This window comes from Siphateles boraxobius, unplaced genomic scaffold, assembly GCF_051911475.1.
Source record: "Siphateles boraxobius isolate OS27281-9 unplaced genomic scaffold, OSU_SipBor_1 130, whole genome shotgun sequence".
Classification (NCBI taxonomy): domain Eukaryota; kingdom Metazoa; phylum Chordata; class Actinopteri; order Cypriniformes; family Leuciscidae; genus Siphateles; species Siphateles boraxobius.
The window spans coordinates 38,024,822-38,045,997 of record NW_027508734.1 but is presented as its reverse complement, the minus strand read 5'-3'; the positions used below and the strand labels follow the sequence as shown (position 1 = coordinate 38,045,997).

The 21,176-nt window shown below is 39.3% G+C and overlaps 1 protein-coding gene across 4 annotated transcripts in view; it reads left to right on the top strand.

Moving 5' to 3' along the window:
- Positions 1-481: 481 nt before the first annotated feature.
- The window catches only part of mtss1lb (MTSS I-BAR domain containing 2b), a 91,600-nt gene continuing 70,905 nt past the window's right edge, over positions 482-21,176 (top strand). For 3 of the 4 annotated variants that reach the window (XM_077229335.1, XM_077229336.1, XM_077229334.1), the window contains exon 1: positions 535-1,014. In XM_077229335.1, coding sequence (XP_077085450.1) covers positions 931-1,014 — 84 coding nt within the window. In that variant the 5' untranslated portion in view covers positions 535-930. Of the gene's footprint in view, positions 1,015-21,176 lie in introns of all 4 variants that reach the window. The other variant, XM_077229337.1, reaches the window with a different exon arrangement.

The window sequence follows — 21,176 nt, the reverse complement described above, 5'->3', positions numbered from 1 at the left end:
AATGGTTACCAAAACTTTGTGGCTAGGAACATTGAACTAACTGCCCCTTTAATAGCTAATCACTGATCTTTCATACTCAACTAGATACACAGAACAATATGCAAAATGACAGGATGAATAATAGTAATGATAACAATAATTATTATTATTATTATAATATTATATTTCATTTAAAATAATTGTATATAGCCTAATTAGCCATTATTAATAATTCATTGTCTCCCAGAATTGTAATAGCTATTTATATTTGCCTGTATAGTAGCCTAGCTATAATCGTGGATGGCTCCGAAATAGTCACATAAGTCATTATCGGACAATGAGGCTGTATAATCCTTGGAAATGTCTGTCTTTCAGATTTTCATATTCAGACTGTACAGAACGAATGACACGCTTTGGTCTGTGTATGTTGTGTGTTTGTGTCCCATCTCTCCTCCCTTTGGCCTCCATGTGACAAGAGAAACTGTTCTGCCCAATACGATTCGCATAGATCGAGTTACTGGCCCTGCCGCGCTGCGCCGCTGCTGCTCAGTTCACTCACTCTCTCACTCACGACTCGAGTCTCAGCCGGGCGGGTGGCGCACCGATGCATCGCTCCTCACACACTCTCCGCTTCTCACATCCATTCAACTCGATTCAGCCTCGTTGTCCAAAGATGACCGTGACTATTACGGGGCCATCCACGAGCCTAACCTCCTCCAACCGCGGAGAGTAGATCCGGAGCCGAGGAGAGAGAGAGTTAACCCCACATCTCTCCTGTCTCTCCCCATCATCTGCCTCAAACCTCTGGGCAACGAAACCGACAGCTTCTGCTGAAAACAAGCTCTCACCCACAAACACTCTCCTGATTTTAGCTCTCAAGACGCGTCTCTTCGGGATATTGTGGAAGTAATTCAACACCAGGATTTTTTTTTTGCTCTGTATTCGCTGAAGATGGATAATATAAACGTGGAGTCTGTGGAGAAGGAGTGTGGGGCTCTTGGTGGATTATTCCAGGCGATTGTCAATGACATGAAGGTGAGAGGTTTGACACGACGCTTTAAACACATGGAACCGTACATTCTTCATGAGCGTGACCAGCATGCAGATGGTGAAAATCTGAAACCTGTTATCACGATAGTGGCTTTGAGCAAATAACCATAATGCAATATATACAATCGCCTATTTATGTTAGACCAAAATGACAGGGGGAACTACTGTATGACATTCACTATCCTTAAAGAAGACAGATAGATAGATGCATACATACACGCATAGTTTACATACGTATACAGGCATGTTGTGTATCGTTCAGCTCGATACATTTTTCCTTAATTCCCTGATGTAGAGAGGAAATGGAGGGGGTTTCACTCACACAATGGGAAACAGACTCAACTGCTGCTGATTAAGTAGATGTGGCCGCGCGCCATTCCGTGTCACACACAGTGAGATATGTTGCGTCTTGAGTTCCGTCATATCATTGGGTCTATTAACGTAAAAGAGCGACCGCGCTCGCGTGGAAGCACCGTATCGATCTTCTGTCGGGGTTCATATTTTAACCACAGCGTGAAAAGCGCACACAATCGTTCTGAATGTATGCTGACCGGTTTTTGGGGTCTCGTTTCCATGCAATAGCCTATTCTGACGTTCTGGCAATAACACAGCCGATGAGACCCAATAGCGACCACATGAGTTTTCTCTTGAGACGCTTTGCTTGTTAATTTCACAGTGTTTTACTGTATTGACAAAAGACGTGATTTTCTTAAGATCTAACAGCTTTAGACAGCACACCCACCCCATCTGCATCTGATCTCTGCTCTATTTACACAGATATTCTCTTCTCATTCATAATTTAACTCTTACTTCTCCAGCATGCTCATGGACCCATTTGCTTCCATGCTGTTAAATGGGGGATTGCAAAATATGGGTCAGCTATCATGCCAACATGCCTGTCTGTCTATATGTCTGTCTATTGAGCAGACAGTGGCTTTGGAACAGTGGGTCAATGATGTTTGCCTCAGAGCCCCTCATTTCGGTGTCTGGCACAGTTCAGTAGTGAACGAGTGCTAAAGATCCAGATCCAGGCTTCACCTTTAAGATGTAGGTTGATTCAGATGCTGTGCTGTTCCTGGTCTCGCTCAAGCTCGCTCTGTGATTGGACCTTGTTGCCGCGTGGATCCAATGCAGACATGCTGTTTGTCCTCGCCAGTCTCTCATTGCTATATTGAGATGAGAAAAGTAGGGAAGTACTAGTGGAGTTGTTAAAGTTGAAGAATTTTATGATGCTTACTCAAAGAAAATGCAGACATTTAATTCAGTAATGAAACAAAAATGAAGTTATTGTTCAAGAGCCAAGATTTGGGAAATCTACCACTGTCTTTTCTCTGCTTCTGCCTTTGCGTGTTTTTGTTACTGGGTTGTGGGCAGCCTGTGGCAATGCCAGCTCACTTGTCATATGTGTCTCATCACCAGAATGTCAGCTGGATCTTCTTTGTTTCATCTCTGAGTTCCCCCACAGTACTGGAATAAATAAGAGGCCCCAATTCCCCACCTGAATCAAGTATAGATTCAGCTCACTGTTCTACTAGTGCTCTTCTTCACCCAGAAGATTTGCAGGAAACTAGCATGTGGGGAAAATGTGACTGTATGTGAATGATTACTGTTTTCTGTCAAATAGGAACAGAAAGGAATAATATGCCATACAAGGCTCTTTTAGGAATGTGAATGTTGTTTCTAATTTAAAATCAGCATCAGTTTGATTTCGATGCAGAGCTGTACATGTGTGTTTTTGTGTCTGGCTCTTGGGGAGACATTGTTGTAAAAGGGTTGTTATGATGAGTATGGCTCTGGATCATGGGGGGAGGATGATCGGATTTGAAGGGAGGGGGATGGAGAAATGAGATGGAAGGGGTTGAGGAGTGGAGTGGGCTGTCATATTTAGACCCACATTCTTACCCCCCTTCTTTAGGTGAAAGGGCCCTAAGCAAGCGAGAGGAACACCAGCATTAGACGTGATGATGACACAAGCACACAGTTGTCTGTTTGCCAGCTGGACCTGTTGTATATCACTGCTGTTTACATTTGTGTGCCTCACACAGAGTTGTGCATACCAGCCTAGAGTAGAGACGCTCATATAGACTCACACACTTGGTCTAGATCTCATTCTGCCTGGCTACTGAATCTGAACTATGCCTTCAGTAATCCTTTGAACGTTTGCCTGGAAATGGACCTGAAATCCTGGTATACATGGGGTATACATGGTATACAGTTTATTTGGCTTCTGGCACTTTTACATTCCAGGGGTTGATTTTTAGTAAAACTACATTTAAATGTAAATAAAACAAAACTAAATTTACTTTTAGATTTGATTTCGATCTTTTCTTAGTTATATAATATCACATTAAAACCAACTGGGTCTGTTCTTACTGTTGTTCCAGAGCCAAACTTTCATTCTTAAAATATGAAAACCCATCATAAAAATATGAATTATCACTTTCTATTAATTGTTAGTAAAAAAATACTTCATCAAATACTTCCTGTGACGTGATGAGTGATAAAAATATAAAGGTACGTTTTTTCACAGCAGAAATGTTTTGTTGAGTCAAACTTTTTTCAATTTGTGTAAAAAAATTTAACATTTCATGTAATTTTAATTTAAATATAATTTAATGTGTAGTTAAGAGACATAGCATGCTAGCTATGAAAATAGCAAGCCCTCTTATTCAAAAAATGTTTAACATGTAATTTTCACCACTGTCATTTCTACAACAGAATGCTAATATAATTTGAGATGTGGCAGAAATGGCACTGCAGTGGGAATTTCAATGATTTACTTTCAGAAATAAATGAGACAAAAGAAACACAATGCTCTTGTGATGCATGTGTTGGACATTATTAGTGGACAAATAAAACAAACTAGAGAGAGTCCACGCGGCCAGAAGTGCACTAGTTGAAGTAACAGCTGTAAATGTGGCTTGCTGATAACCAAATTTAGGTTAACCAACATCATTGTCTTATTCACTTTTGCAGAGCAGTTCAGTATGAGTGAGTATGACAGACAAAAACTATTTGTCTGTATTAAGGCCCATTCACACCAAAGGCGATAACTATAATGGTAACTATAACTATGAATAAACAGGGAAGTCAACACCACAACTATAACAATGATAAGGGACAATATTGTTGGAATCACTTAAAGAGTGATAAAAACACTTACAGGCAATCAGAATCCACCAGACTTTAACAAGATTGAGCATTTAAACCTGCAGATGACATAACTGCAGTATGCTTATAATAGACAGAATGTTATCATGCTATGGTGTATATGCTAATATAGTTTTCATTCTGGGTGTGAACTGGCCTTTACTGCTTTATTCAAACAATGAGGCTGAGAATCCTCACGACCACTCAACTCATGTCCACTCATCGGTTATTTTTTAATGGGAAAGCCCTGAGACAACAGGTTTGCGCCATCTAAACGAGCATGTGTTTTCACTGGCCCCTCGTTAAGGTTGTTAAAGATGAATCAACTTGTTTTGTATGGAGGAGTGTTCTTGGCAATTTTCCAGGAATTCTCAGCGTCTTTGTTTGGACTGTCAAACTCATTTCATCTCTTATGTCTGCTGACATGAGGAAAATCTCCCAATGAGTAATGATTATGGGTAAGCACTGAAATATGTGTCAAATGAGCATTTTACTACTCAGGTTCAAAGCGGGGATCTTTGCTGTTGGGAATACTGTCATATGAGCCCAGTGGCCTCTTGCTAGGGCATCAGATTTTAGAGCTGAGGATTGTGGGTTTGCGCCCCATCTGGGTTGCCTTTTAAGCTCAGCTGATCCTGCAGCTGAATATGTATCAAACTGCATTTCATTTTAAAGCTCTATCTTTCACACATGGTGCAGCCTAGTGGCAAAGGATCAGGGGTGTTAACAGAGGGCTTTAAATGCAGTGGCAATTAAGGGACAGGAGAGGCAGATATACCCAGACCGCTCTTTAGACCCATTCTTGACATTATAAATATATTTAAATGGCTCTGAACAGAAACAGGGTTCAAGGATCCCCAGAGATCCGCAATGGTTCTTATAAGAAACATTTCTTATTATTATTATCAATGTTTAAAATATTTTGTGGAAACCATGACATTCCAAAGTTTGGGGTAAATAAGATAATAATAAAAGCCTTGGTGAGCATAAGAGACTTCTTTCAAAATGTTTAATGCATTAAAACAATCTTAATTATTACAAAATTTTGACTGGTAGTATGTATATATATATATATATATATATAAGTAAGTATATGAACGAAAGAATGAAAGAACGAACAAACGAACGAAAGATGGAAGAAAACCATCTCTATTTCTGACATATACCAGATATTTGTGTGTGTTAAATTTAAAAAAATATTTGGCAAGCTTTTATGTTTTACAAGAGGATCATCATACTTGTTGGTCCATGGTTTAAAAAAAAATCAGTTTTAAAGGAAAGAAAGTGAATTTCATAGACTTGTTTCTCACTAGCTCTAGCCAGAACTATAGACAGATATTGTTGTGCACAAGGGCACCTGTTCTTTCAGCTTGATGACAACCCTGTCGTTAAAGTTGCACCATTTCTCTGACCGGTAGTCAATCACAGTTACCTCCCTTCCTTTTAAATTACATACATCAGGATATAGAACATCTAGTATATCTGAGTGGTTTCTTTCATATAGCTTTCAATCAGACTAAGTACCCTTATTGAACTTGAGGCAGGAAAACAAGAACAGATTTGAGTTGGGTTGGTGGAGTGTGTTAGAAAGAGATAGGAAATATATGTTTATATACTCAAATCAGTCTCTGTCTGTGCCTAACTGCTCTCATCCTTATGTTGGTATGTTCTGTTATTATCAGGAAACTGAAAAGAATGGAAATTACTGGTGGTTGCGTATTAGGGAAGGATTCAAATTGGAAGGAAAGGGAAATGAAAATGAGCAGTTCAAGGAAAGACACATTTATTTTAGAGAATGGACGATAAAGAGAGATAGAGGGAGACGGGGAGAGAAAATAAGAGCTTGGATAGCGCTCATGTTAAGTGATTTCCATTATTCATTAGGGCATGGCTTCAGGCGGCTGTGGTAAATGTCAGAAATAGAGATGATTTCCTTCCATCTTTCGTTTGTTCATTCATTCATTCATTCATTCATTCATTCATTCATTCATTCATTCATTCATTCATTCATTCATTCATTCGCACCAAATACTTTTGTGTACTGTATTGAGTGCTTTGAACACACTGGCAGTTTCTGTCCTCTGCCCATAAAGGCACAAAGCCAATCAGTGCCGCTTCAAAGAAGCCAAGCGGAAGCAGAACAGCCAATCACATTTCACGGCTTCCACTAGCCCCTTGATATCTGTTCTCCAAATATGTGCATTCCTCCATTCCCCCATTCATCCCTTTATCTGCTCGTTGTAGAACTGAAGGAGGTGAGAGAAGAAATTGTTTTATTAAGAGCATATCAAGAGTCTCAGAGGTTCTATCACAGACCCATCATTAGTTATAGCTGAGGAAAAAAGAAATCAAATGGAGCAAATCTTCTAATCTTTTTAGACCCCTATATCTAATAAAACATCCATAATTTGTTTGTACAAGTATGTCAGAGCTTTTTAGCTCATAAATTATGAAGCATACAATCTCTCTGTTTAATTTGATACCTGCTTGTCTGCCAGTGTAATTTAAAGTTAGGTGATTTTCCAAAGAGTCTTTAAGAAACATGATGCACAACTGGCACTCTGTTAATATAATTTCATTTTGTGTAAATTTTTAACCCCTTAAACATTATTAATACAAACTTTGCATTTTAACATTAATCTGTTAAAATTAATCTGTTAGATTAATTTGTTTCAGCGAGATAATTTTAAAAACACAACGTTAAAGCTGCAGTGGGGAGTTTTGAGAAAATGTTGACTTAGCCTGACAATTTGAACAAGCACAACTTACAGGGTCCAACCCCCTTGCTCTCTGCTGCGCTACAGCCCTCCCTCCACAGCGGAGCCTGCCGTGAACGCGCAGGCTAGTAAGCAGGACCACCGTTGACGGCGGATTATAAACAGTTATGGAACATTCACTAATAGGGCCGAAACATCAACAGTATGCTTTACATTGACTATGGCCTGCCCATACTTTGACAACAAACTTGGTCCTCAAATCATTATGTATTTTGCAATACTTTCTATAAGTTATAAATAGCTAGTAAGATAGCGTTAAAGGGTTAGTTCACTTTAAAAAAAAACTTTTGCTGATAATTTACTCACCCCCATGTCATCCAAGATGTCCAGGGCTGAGTTTCCCGAAACCTTCTTAACGCTACGTCGTTCTTAAGTTACACCTTAAGCTGTACCTTATCGTTAATACGTGTTTCCCGAAACATTCTTAGTTAAGTATACCTTCGGTAAGTCATACGTTCGGAAGTTTGGTCTGGAGCACTCTTAGCTATACCTTATCACTGTTGGCAGTTCACTCCGCTAGTGGGCACCACTGCAAAAAGATTCTTTACATCTTATGCTTTCTGTACACCTAAAGACTTTGAAAAGATTTAGAAAAGACTTTATAAGATTATCAGCTCACATCTAAAGACTTGGGTTCACAGTTTTTAGTCTCAGACTAAAGACTTGCGATAATATCAAACATGTTTGATAGCATACGGAAAGTTACTGTAGTGGGCTAGACGCATGACACGTTTGAGCACGAGGTTGTGCGTTCGCGCACTCTTTCCGAAATTATATAAAATATCCAGGGTTTAATTTAGTTTGCAATTTTTTTATTTTTATTTTTTATAATATCCCATGAGTCCAAATAAATGCAATTTCCACTATTTCTAAAGTGCTTCTTTTAAAAAGAACACCGCTTTCTCACATAACGCAGTGAAGCAGCCCCTGCACGAGGGAATAATTGATTCTCGAGCCATCGATATCAACAAATTCAGCACCATCGCCACGGACAGCACCGGGTAACGTCGCACGTAAGAAGGTATATCTTAAGCGGCTTCCTAAGGCATGGTTCGAGGAACACACCTAGAAATGGTATACCTTCAATTTATACCTTAAGAGTCTTCATAGCGCGCTAAGAGACAACGTTATCGGGAAACTCAGCCCATGTCTTTCTTTCTTCAGTCGAAAAGAAATTAAGGTTTTTGATGAAAACATTCCAGGCTTTTTCTCCATATAATGGACTTCGATAGGACACAAATGTTTCAAGGACCAAATGACAGTTTCAGTGCAGCTTCAAAGGGATTTAAACGATACCAGACGATGAATAAGGGTATTATCTAGCGAAACGATCGGTCATTTCAAAAATAAATAAAAAACTTTAAGGTTTATAAGCACAAATGTGACCCTGGATGACAAAACCAGTCTTATGGGTCATTTTTTGAAATTGAGATTTATACATCACATGAAAGCTGAATAAATAAGCTTTCCATTGATGTATGGTTTGTTAATATCCGACAATATTTGGTCGAGATACAACTATTTGAAAATATGGAATCTGAGGGTGCAAAAAAATCGTAACATTGAGAAAATCGCATTTAAAGTTGTCCATTTATGTTCGCGATTGTGCTGCAGTCACTCACAAAAATAAATGTTTTATACATTTACGGTAGGAAATTTACAAAATATCTTCATGGAACATGATCTTTACTTAATATCCTAATGATTTTTGGCATAAAACAAAAATTGATAATTTTGACCCATACAATGTATTGTTGGCTATTCCCACAAATATACCCGTGCTACTTTAGACTGGTTTTGTGATCCAGGGTCACAAATGCTCACCTTGCTCCGTTCTGTGATGCACGTTCGTGATCCTGTTCGAACTCGTTCATCAAAATTAACAAATCTTTTTTTCGAGTCATTTCGTTCGTTGAATGAACGAAATGACTCGAAAAAAGATTTGTTCATTTGGATGAACGAGTTCGAACAGGAGAGTCACGAACGACGGTACGCGCTCGCGCTGTGCAAGAGAGGGGTGATCAGCGCGTACACGAGTGTGATTGACACTGCTAAGACATTCCTCCTGGCTCTGATTGGTTGTTTCTGACTGGGAGCGAATGTATTTCTGCAAATGGCAATAGGACAACGGGGAGGAGCCAGAGGAACTTGATTTTTTCACAGATTATTAGGGCTGGGTATTGTTAGGAATTTCACAATTCGATTCGATTTCGATTCTTGAGGCTTCGATTCGATTCGATTTCGATTCGATTCGATATTGATTTATTAGCTTCGATATCGATTCAATAATTAGTAAATACACAAGTAATTATAGTACCTGAGTATATTTTTAAATAATGCGTGCAGTATTACCAATGTTTAAGAACAAATTGACCCCAGCATGTTTCCTGTCATGGTTTATTTAGCAGAACAAACTGTACAATATTGTACATGTGTTGAATACAAACCACAACTGTAACAAACAGGTGCTTTATTAACACCTCTAAAGTGCATGTAACTGTAATAGAAAGTATATTTATTTCCTCCTATACATTCAAGTTATAAAATAAATGTAAACAGAAACACAAAATGTGCATACTCATCAAAAAAAAAGCGCATCGTGAGGCACACGCGTGCACAATTGCACACACACGCAAGGACTCTTCCTCTGTCGTGTTTGGAGCTCGCGAGCTCTAGATTTTGGGAGATTTGAACTAATTTGGGGACATCAGGGAGCCGCTATCAATATGCGGGAGACTCCCGGATATGAATCGATTCATAGGATTTGATGAATCGATATTGAATTGAGAAACAAATAATTGCAATGCATTGATGAATCGATATTTTTACCCAGCCCTACAGATTATCTGTCTCATATTCTTCTGTCAGGACATAATGACAGTTTTAACAAATACTGTATTTGTTTACAAAAAGTTACCTGCTGGAGTTTTAACATTGATATAGAACAGTTAAATATTCATCATCTACATTTAAGCTCCACAACTCGCATGGTGCTAATGAAAACATTAACAACGATTTCAGAGGCCCTCTTAAGAACTTTTTAATGAACTACTGATCAGGGACCAGTCCTCATGGATCACTTGTTACAGTCATTAGATTTTAAGTACCCTTTACATATGTGATTGGGAAAAAGGCAATAAAAAAAGCATGCCTAGTGTCCCTCTGCCGGGACACTGACAGTTAACATGGTATATATATTTCTTCTTTTTAGACTTTGAAATCCTCAACAAGACTCTTTAGTTTCTCACTGTTGTAAGATGTTATTAGCTATGTTTCCATCTAAAGTTGCAAATTTAACTTATGCGCAAAATTGGAATATGGCATAAAACATTTGCAAATAAAGCATCGGCCCGCATCCCATGTGTTCTAGAGAACAAAATCGTCACTTCCTGGGAAATTGGCACAATATATCTGTAATAAAAATTGAAGTTGCTGCAATTGGGAAGCCACCATGGCTCTTTTATCCTACATCATAGGCCTACATCATATACATAAAAAATGTGTCCACCTCAATTGACCCTTCGCCGAAAACCGCCACTGGCCAATCGTGTCTTAGCAACCGTAACTAGGCTAGGGAGGTCTGGCAAGCTTTCGAGCGAGGGAAACATGCCGAGGCGTTGTGTATGGATTGTGCAAATCTGATACCCGGTATCCTAAAAGTTTGGACGGGGGAGTGGATTATTTTTGATGGGCGTGGATCAAGCAGTGTGGGAGACCCCATTCACAACTAAATGTCGACAGGATTAACAAAAACACCTATTGCTTGGAAATAATGATGGTTCTTTGTTCATAATGCATTTTAATGTAAGATAAGATGATTAAAGACAAGACGGAGGCTCACTGACATACTTATGTCAAAATATATTTCAGCATTTTGTTAATCGACGGCCTACTGTTGGCCCTGTCTGAGTAACTTAAACCCAATCCGATCACGGCTCTCCCGGTGTTAGTGTTATTCCACAAGATTTATGGATAAGCTGTTTGATTTATAATTATTAGATTATTTTCACATTTCACTTACCCTGCTGTGCACGAACATAGCTGTTCCTCAATTTGTGTGTTTCCCATTTGAATGGTCAGCGTATGAGGCGGCTGCTGCTTGTGCTGGGACTATAGGCTTTAGCTTAAATTTTTATGAAATTATTATCTAATCGGTTGCATATTATGTCGTGGATATATCCCTCGAATGCATACTGCAGTCCCTTTTGTCTTGCTCTCAGGTATTTCACATGTTTGCCAAAAATTACAAATTATCTCATTGGGAATGTCTGACACCGGTGCATACACACTGTAATAGATGAGCCAGGTGCGAAAGCTTGACAGTCGTAGCAACAGTAACTAGGGAGCGCGGGGCTTAGCGAAGGGTCAATTGAGCTCATACATTTTTTAAGCATATTTTTAGAATTTATGCGCATCTTGGCATTTCCATCCAGTGTTTTTTTTTCTTCAGGCAATATCTCAAAATTTGCATAAAATAGGTGGATGGAAACTTGGCTGTTGTTGGAAAGTAGCGAACTACAGCTCTACAGCCATGTTGTTAAAACACAGTTCTTGCAACAACAACTTTAAGACCTTAAGAACACATTAAAACATTAATCATAAGCCACTTTTCCACCGCTGCGCCGAACGGTTCTAAGAACAGCAAGGAGCTGTTCCAGTTGTATTTCCCCAAGAGCCTGGTATGGCACGCTACCATTGCAAACCGTTCTCAGCCCAGAATTAGCCAACCGTGCTGAATCGTCCAGGTAGAATGTGTGTAGTGACATCACCACTCAGGATGTGTCAATTGTCATTTGGCTGGCTTCCAGTTTCTCTGTAGCTGGCTAAGCACGCAATTTGAGTGACGTGAACACAAATTAATAATAAAATTTAAATAAATATCTGATCATCCCCCATTACGGTCGCTATTTACATCTCATATCATTTGTAAACTAAAGTAATAAGCTCCGCAAAGTTCTAAATTCACTGTAAAACACGGCTTCAAAGGGCTTATTGCTTTTATAAAACCGTTACTCCATATATATATTAATTTTAATATTTACTTTATTCATAAAATAAACACCAGCAACAAAAAATATAACGTTTTAACACATTTATTCCTCAGCCAAGCAATGTAGTTCCAAAGAGGTTCCCAAGCAACACATGCAGCAACAAAGAATCACAAACGACAGTTGGGCAGTAAGACTAATGTAATGCGGTCACAGGTGTATGTTTGTTGAGTAATTTACAACGGCTTCGAACGTGGCTCAATCAATCAGAATCAAGGAACTATCCATTTTATAAAGAACTGAAGCTTTTGTAATACTTTCCAAAGAGCAGTGGTTGTCTGCCCTACAGAGGAAATGAAACCATATCCGTACCGGCAGGCCCGGATCGGTATGGAATAGAACTGTTAAGCAAAGACAACGGTTTGGCCCGACGGCGGAAAAGCGGCTATACAGTACAACTATACCGAATGCTTCAGCTTGGACATTGTATGAAAAGCCTGACAACAGAATTCAGTTGCAAAACTAATACTCTAGATAAGTGTATGAATTATGAAATAAAAAATCCATTATTGTTTAATGGCTCGACCATTTATTTGAGCATTTGAATTGATTCAGTTGTAGAAATAGAATTAGTCTAATTCAGCTCTGCCTTTGTCTTCTGCAATCACTCCGAAAGCAGTGGGGAAAAAATAGAAATGAAGGCAGCAATGAGCTATTCATTTTAGGATGATAAATAAAAATGAGTCATTTGAACTTTGACAGAATGTGTCTTTAAGATCTGAGGCAGTGGCTCCTCATGGGATTCCATTAGCAAGAATAATGCCAGAGAGGGCTTCCTTTGTTAAGACAGATCAATAGCAGCAAAATCAGTCTTCTCTGGTGATTTCATAGACATCTATGGAGCTAGACTGGCTCTTTTAGTTGCATATCTCACTTTTATAGGAATTACATAGCAGACATACTGTACGTCTGAAGTTTAGGAATCATTTGCTTAAGGATCATTGACAATGATGGAGCTCAAATTGAGCATGGAGTATTTCTCTGAACAAGTTGCGCTGACCTTTACAAGCGCCATCATCATAATCAATTGAATTTAATCCTCCTCACATTATCAAATCACATGGTTTGTTTGCCCTGTACACCTCTACAACAAAACCGGGGATAATGGCTGATTGTAAACAGAAAGTATGTAAGGCCAATGAGAGTAAAAAATGCAGTGGCTGATCAATACATATGTTCCTGTGTGTGTCTGCGGTTGATACACCATGTGATTCTCAGAGATTTTTAATAATGTTGATTGAATTAAAGTATCTCTGGACCTGGGCTACATTTCTCAAAAGCATTGTGAGCAAAATTGACTGTAGAGAACATTGGTGGCAATGGCTCTACGATCTACTTAGGCTTAAGATGCTTTTGGGAAAAGCAGTCCTGGTCTATGCACAATCATGGTGGTTTGGCAGGTGTGACAAAGACCTATAAAGGTGTGACCCAGATCTATAAAATTGTTCAAAATACTATAAACTTAATTCATACTACTCTTATTTGACAACTATTTGACGACTAGGGATGGGCATTCGATTAAATTTTCTTAGTCGATCGTCGGGAGAATTAACGATCGACTATCGATTAATCATTAATATTTTTTTTATTCAAAATCATTATTTATTTAACTTTTTATAAATTAAAAAGGCAATGAAAATACAGCGTGTTTTTCCTCGATTAGATCTTTATTACAAGATGATCAACTTGTGGCAGTAAAACTGGACGTTCGGTTAGGCTAAACTTGAAGATATATATGCGCTGCGGTGCTCGAAAGCAACGGAACCTGCAGCTGTGAGTTGGCGTTCTTAAACAGAGACCCTTGTTTGTTCCAAAATAATAAATAATAAAAAATCATGTTAAACAATAACTTAACCAAAAACATAATAATACTTAGATCTGACAGGTTTTGTCAAAATGTAACTCAAAACTATCCAAGAACGAAGTCGAGAAAGAGGGTGAGAGAGATTACTGTAACAATCAATTAGGCTAGGCTACTTAACAAAGCCTCATATAAAATAACTAGTAACTCACATACAACTTCTACACCAGTCTACTGATTTTTGTTGAGAAAGATAAGCATGTTGATGACATGATCTGGGGTCAGACGCGACCGCAACTTGACCGTCAAGCCTCGTTTACACTTTCGCCTGGCTCTGCAGCGCGAGTCTCCGCAGACTGCGCGCGCACCTCCCCAAACAGACGAGGCGTTTATACTCGACGCGCTCGCCTGTGAAACACAGAATACCGCAATGACGTCATTTTTGCCGCGCTCACCTTCGCGCTCGTGCGGACGCGTCGAGTGTAAACAAGGCTTCAGTCCAGCCGCTGAAAACACCCGCTCTGAGGGGACTGACGTTGCCGGGATGCACAGGTACCTCCGCGCTAACTTGACCAGCCCGGGGAACACGTTCACTTTCCACTCACACTATACGCAGCAGCATTAGTTTAATGATAATCGATAACAAATTAACGTGATCGACGAAATTCTTAATGATCAATAATCGATCGTCGATTAATCATGCCCATCCCTATTGACGACTCTTAGTTTTTTCTCTTAATTGTCATTGACCCAAATCCAGCAGCTGCCAGCTGTGGTAATGTTGGCAGATTATGTAGTATCGCTATATTGTGCTGTTGCTTATGGAATGCATGAAATGGCTTTAGCTTTTATCATCTGCTAGAATTCTGGCTTTTTTTGGCTTTATTAAAATTCACCTTTAGTGCCGTTTTTTTCCACTCGGTTTGGTAAAACAGAAAATAGCCTGCTTCCTTTACAGGGCTCATCTGAGCATGTTTTATCTAAAATGGTGGGGAAGAGGTACTTACCCAATTGTTTGTGGATCACTTGGCAAGTCCAGAAAGAGACTGAATAAAGACAGGGATAGAAAGATATAAAATGACTTTGCTTCAATGAGCCAGCAAACAGTATTTGCATAATTGGACACAGTGCCGCTCTGCTATTGGATTAGCCTATGAATATGCTAATGTCCGGAGATGGATGAGGGGGGTGGGTCTTGTGCCTTATCACTCTCCCACAAGCCCCCAAAGATGATGAACCTCTGTCCCATGCTGCAGATTAGAGCACTTCAAACAGTGCAGGGGTCCCCTCTGGAGGAACGTGTTCAGATTTCAGAGCGAAATTAGCAGACATCAAACAAGCAGGACGAGATGCTGGATCAAAGGATAGACGCTCACAATCTTTGTCAGCGTACCAGCCGCTTTTGTAGTGTAACCAGTGACTGGGCCCTTCTGCGCTCATCCACTGTCCTCTGCACTGTACTGTTCTTTCTTTCTTTCTTTCTTTCTTTCTTTCTTTCTTTCTTTCTTTCTTTCTCTTGCTTGACACATTTGATAGATTTGACATTTTATTTTTAATCCCCTTCTACAACAAACACAAATCTAAAGGTCCGAAATTCTCGTCCGAAATTGTCGCACGTCAAAAAATAAATGTGACCTCAGGTTGTATCACATTTACACACTGCCTCAAAAACTTTCGTCCATCATAAAAAAAAATTGGACCGGATTCAAATTTCTGCATTTTTCGCATCCGTAGCAAACATTTTGAGGGGTGTTTTGACCATTCAGAGCCACAGTACAAGCCAAATGCCAAAATCCAGAACTGTTCAGGATCAATTGGTTCACGGAAATTGGTGGTCTTCTTTTTAATATGTGGCTCCAGTATCTCTAGCAAAGCATCAAACTGAGCCACTGACATCCTGAAGTAAACTTTGAATCGCTCGGGATTATCTCACAGCTCCTTGACAAGGAGGTGGAACTCTCCTTCCTCTCTACGAAATCTCAGGATTGGAGGGACCCTTCTTTGATAGGGCCCCTCTTAACCTTTACGCTAAGGAGAAAATTAGGGCTGGGTAAAAATATCGATTCATCAATGCATTGCAATTATCTATTTCTCAATTCAATATCGATTCATCAAATCCTATGAATCGATTCAGCCCACCGGCCAGTGGCGGCGCACAACACTCTAGTGAGAGCGTTCAGCATTGTACCATAGACAGTATAAGAAGTGGACAGAGCCATCTCATTGGAACTCAGTTGAGACAGTTGAAGCCCATTTTTAGCGATTTTTGAGCACTTCCGTTCCTGACGCGCAGACTCAAACCGACTCAAACTAAGCTTGATGACGTGAGCAACCTGTCTGACAGACGTAAATCTTCTAGTAGCTGTGCGTGAAAATTGCCAACGTTAATCACTTCATATGTATTCACTTACCACATACCGAATTATTTCCAATTCCCCAAAAACGTTGTTGAAATATTTTGTCCCGTTGCTTTTATGGACTCATTATCTATGGGCTTCTCCCTTGACGGGACGTCCCCCCGATTGCCTGCGAGCTTCTCCTCCTGTCTATACGGTAATGTCTCTATTGTGTGACATAAAGTCGCGTGGTTATGACGCAATCGTTAGCCTGTTTTTAACAAAAACGGCTTCTACTGGGCCATAACGTAAGATACAAAGTAATGGAGCCTTTTATACATTGTCGTGTTTATTTAGAAATAAATAATGGACAAATGAAGTCTTTGGACGCCTCAGATGTAAAGTTATTCGCTGTCAAAGTGACGCCAAAATGAATGGTAGTCAATGGAATGCTAACAGCAGGTGAAGTTCTGCTACAATGGCGGCTCCCGCGAGGCTTCAACTTCCGGCTGATGGATTACCCCCTTGCATTGTACAAGACGCGCTTTACCAAAACAGCAAGATGACGGACAGTAACTGCACTCCGTTCAAGCCTCCACCACCAAACAGGGACGTCGTTAGGCCTATTTTAGGGGGGCTGAAGCTACCCCAAAATGTTCCTAAGGCCCCCAAATGATGATAAGAACAACAATAAGTCTCCGGGAGTCTCCCGCATATTGATCGCGGCTCCCTGATGTACGCAAATTAGTTAAAATCTCCCGAAATCTAGAGCTCGCGAGCTCCAAACCGCGTTGCGCGTGCACGACAGAGAGGGAGAGAGAGACTAGCTGCGTCCCAATTCGCCTACTCAATACTACGCCCTAAAAGTATGTACTCTTTTTGTGAAGAAAAAGTACATACTTTTGAGTGTGTAGCAAAAGAGTAGGCAAGCTTTGGGACATACTACTTCGTCATCTTTAACGGACAGCTCTGTCGCGTGCATCACCGTAAACTGCCCTGTCAATGATCTCGTCACAGTTAAAATCCTCCATTAAATCTAATATAATTTCTTACCGTTTCGGAGAGAAATGTTGTAGCACCTTGGTCTGCAGCCGTGGGTCATTCATGCGGAGACTCTCACTCTCCTCATGTGTTTGCAATTTGAATGTAATGATGCATTTAAAATTGAATGGCTATAAACCATAGGTTCTCAAAGTGCGGCCCGCGGGCCAATGGCGGCCCGTGGGAACATTTCTGGCGGCCCGCGATAACGTGTGAAAAACTGTTAAAACTGTACATTGCTTTGAAAAAATTAATCTATCAGTTTAGTGGTGTTTAGCGGCCTAAAACAGCACCGCAAATCCCATTGTAATTTAAAACGGTATGTTGACCAAGTAATTAATATTCAGTAGTACTTAATGACAAGCTTATTAATAGCCGCGCTTCCATTAACTTTCAAATTTTTCGCTGCCGCGAACACTTGCATTTTCCTATCAACAGTGGAAACAACTTAAAATACTTTCTGAATCATTTCTGATCATACAGAAAATAATAATACATTATTCGCAACTACTTTTATTTGTGTAAACTCATAATAACAAGAAAACATTGTGCTTTTGTAAAATAAAATAAAACAACCAGTAGCTAGCCTACGCGCTTTCATGACCTCCGTGAACTGGAGCGCGAGAACTGAAACAATATAACCTATGTAGGCGAAAGCTTGAAATGTCCACTTTTAAACAAATTCGAATCGAAAGCAAAACCTTCTGATTATGTAATCCGTATGAAAGGTGCATTTCTCTCTAAAAGCGCATCTGCTTAACAGCGGAGATAGAGATATGTTTTTAGCCGACACTTAGAAAACAATAATTAATAAACAATTAAAATGCCTCGCTGTTTTTTCAGACACATTTATTATCATTCGCCTATAACTCACCTATAAATCACCTTTCTGTGGGCTGTGGTTCCAGAGAAACAGGCTATAGCCTATATGGCTCTTCTCATTCAGCACTGCGGGAAAAGCATAAATTCCAGGTTCTAATTTGGCCTTAGAAAACCAGTAAAATCGACATGTTTTCCATATTAATTTGTGAATATTTTAAATGTCTAATAAAGGGGCAAAAAGTAGGCTAATTTAAACAACAATTTGAAAAAGTCTGTCGATATTTACTTTTTTGCGCAGCAGTTGCTGTTGCCAGTTCAAATTAAAATGTTGGTGTTCAACTTTGCGTTTTAAAAAGACAACAACCGTTAATTTTTCGTTTTTCAGTTACAGTAAAAAAAAATAGATAATAATAGCGCAAAACATTTGCGAAAATCTGCAATAATGGAAACGCGACTGACAGGCAATGATAGATATGAATGATGATGACTTGTTTGGTAAGCTTCTATTTGAAAAGTTTCTGTTAAAAAAAAACTCGCCAGGTTTTGCCTCAGTTATGAATTAAAATGTGTTTATTGCAATAAATGTAAACTGTAGAGATGCAATCTGTTCATTAAAATTATTTCAAATGGGTTTTTTTCCATTTTTTTTTCTTTTTCTCCCCCACCCCTTTGGCGGCCCTCAGTTCAATGTTGGGTTACTAAATTGGCCCTCACCTATGAAAACTTTGAGAACCCCTGCTATAAACGTGTCTTTACAAAAGTTCACAATGCTGCTGCAGATGCAATATAACGTAGCCAACATTGAATAAATAAATTTTCGTCAGGTTAGATACTGATAATTAATCACTTAAACCCCTTTATCTTAACCTCTCTAGACAACCGCCGGACTCGCGCGCGTCCTCCATGTCTGTAGTTTTTTAACACTTTTCACTCGTGTTTGTAGTTCTAACCGAATCCTCGTCCAACGCGCGATGGGTTGTGGGCAATATCAGCCGTTAGAGTGTGCATCGATCTGCACTTCAGATTCTGACCGGATGTAGACCATCCGGGTCTCTTTGGAACACTCATTTCAACATACTACGATTTGGGACGTACGAGTTCTATTTTCGAATACTATTTAGGACGGATAGTATGCGAATTGGGAAGCAGCATGTGTGTGCGAATGTGTGCGCGTGTGCCTCACGAAGCGCATTTTTTTTTATGAGTATGCACATTTTGTGTTTCTGTTTACATTTCTTTTATAACTTGAATGTATAGGAAGAAATAAATATACTTTCTACTACTTACAGTTACATGCACTTTAGAGGTGTTAATATAGCACCTGTTTGTTACAGTTGTGGTTTGTATTCAACACATGTACAATATTGTACAGTTTGTTCTGCTAAATAAACCATGACAGGAAACATGCTGGGGTCAATTTGTTCTTAAACATTGGTAATACTGCACGCATTATTTAAAAATATACTCAGGTACTATAATTACTTGCGTATTTACTTGTTATTGAATCGATATCGAAGCTAATAAATCAATATCGAATCGAATCGAAATCGAATCGAATCGATGCCTCAAGAATCGAAATCGAATCGAATTGTGAAATTCCTAACAATACCCAACCCTAGAGAAAATCCAACGTAACTTTGAGGGGACCAAGCAAAACATGATTATGTATTTCAGCTCAGCTAGCGACACTAGTTATCAACCAGACGGCAATACCTTTTCATACACTGTCTACTTTCTATGTATAACAGTTCTATCTAATAACGTATTAAACAGGACTGTTACACAGATCGTAAACTAATGAACACAGAGAATGCAAGGACTATGTGATCACTGCTCAGGTTCTGGCTGGCGTTCTCAGCGCCATCAAAATAAAAGTCACAACAACAAGTGTGGTTTTATGTCATTTCAGAGTTCCAACTGGCGAATGAAACCAGGAAAATGTTCCTAAGGTAACCATTAGTTCTCGGGGAACCACCCTGGTGGCTAGTTCCTAAAACTAAGTTCCTAGAACTACCTGATGCAAGAGCCCCTTTTAAAAGTGGGTCAAAGTAGACGTAGGTTCTTACAGGAAGGAAAACTGGAATTACTGATGACTCGATTCAGGCAGTTCAGATTTACATTCACAAAGTGTGAATAACACTTCATGAAAGGTAATGTTTGAAAAAAGCATAATAGGGGCAATTTAAAAAGTAAATTAAATTAAAGAGCGCTAGTTAACATTAGAGATCCCGATTCTGCCCGATTCAGTAGATGAAATGACAAACGTCCTAAATTAAGAATAGTAAGCCAGATGTCATGTATGAAACAAATCCCTTCTGAACAGTGCTCTAGGCTATTTTGCTCCAGTCCCCATGTGTCAGTCTCTTTTCTCTTTATCTAAAATTTGTTCTCTCTTTTTTTGACTGTGGGGTAAGGTGAGACATGGCACAGGGGTTATTTGGGTAATGTGTGGGTGTATGAGGAAGGGGAGGGGTCTTCTTCCAGTTGCTGAGCACAGTCTTGACCTCCAGCTATGCTCTGAAGTGCGGCTAATTTCACCCCTTGACACACAGCGGTATGAATCTGCCCTGCTCAAAGCCCAACTGAACTCAGCAGTCTTAAGATGCTAACAAAGACAGCTGTGGCCAGGGGCGGCTTTTGGAAATACTTTCAAAAGAGCTGGAAGTGGAGATACAACAATGATAGTGAGATCACAAACTAACTTGCTGATGAGTCATGCTGATTGATAATAGTAGAATATTCTTAAGTTTAATATCTTAAAAAGATACTTAACATTGAAGTAACAAGGTGATACTTCATACATTTTTCTAATATTTTGGGAGCTGATGTCCTCCATGAAAATAGAAATACACCAAGATATAAAAACATACTAAATTTCACATTGTAAAAACATTGTAAAATGTAACCTGCAATTGTTACTTTGAAGAACTATTTCTACCTGGTCTTTCTGCTAAATTTAGTTTTGTTGGTGTAACTTACCATACTTATGTTGATTCAGTAATGTTGCATAACATTTTTAAAGGTGCTGTATGTAACTTTTTCACTCTACTAAAGCATAAAAATACCATAATATGTTTGCAGATAATTAGGAAACATGCTCAGTTCACATACTCGTTTCTCCGAAAAACACTTCTACAGCCAGTTATTTTACTTTGAAATGTGCGTTCCGTGT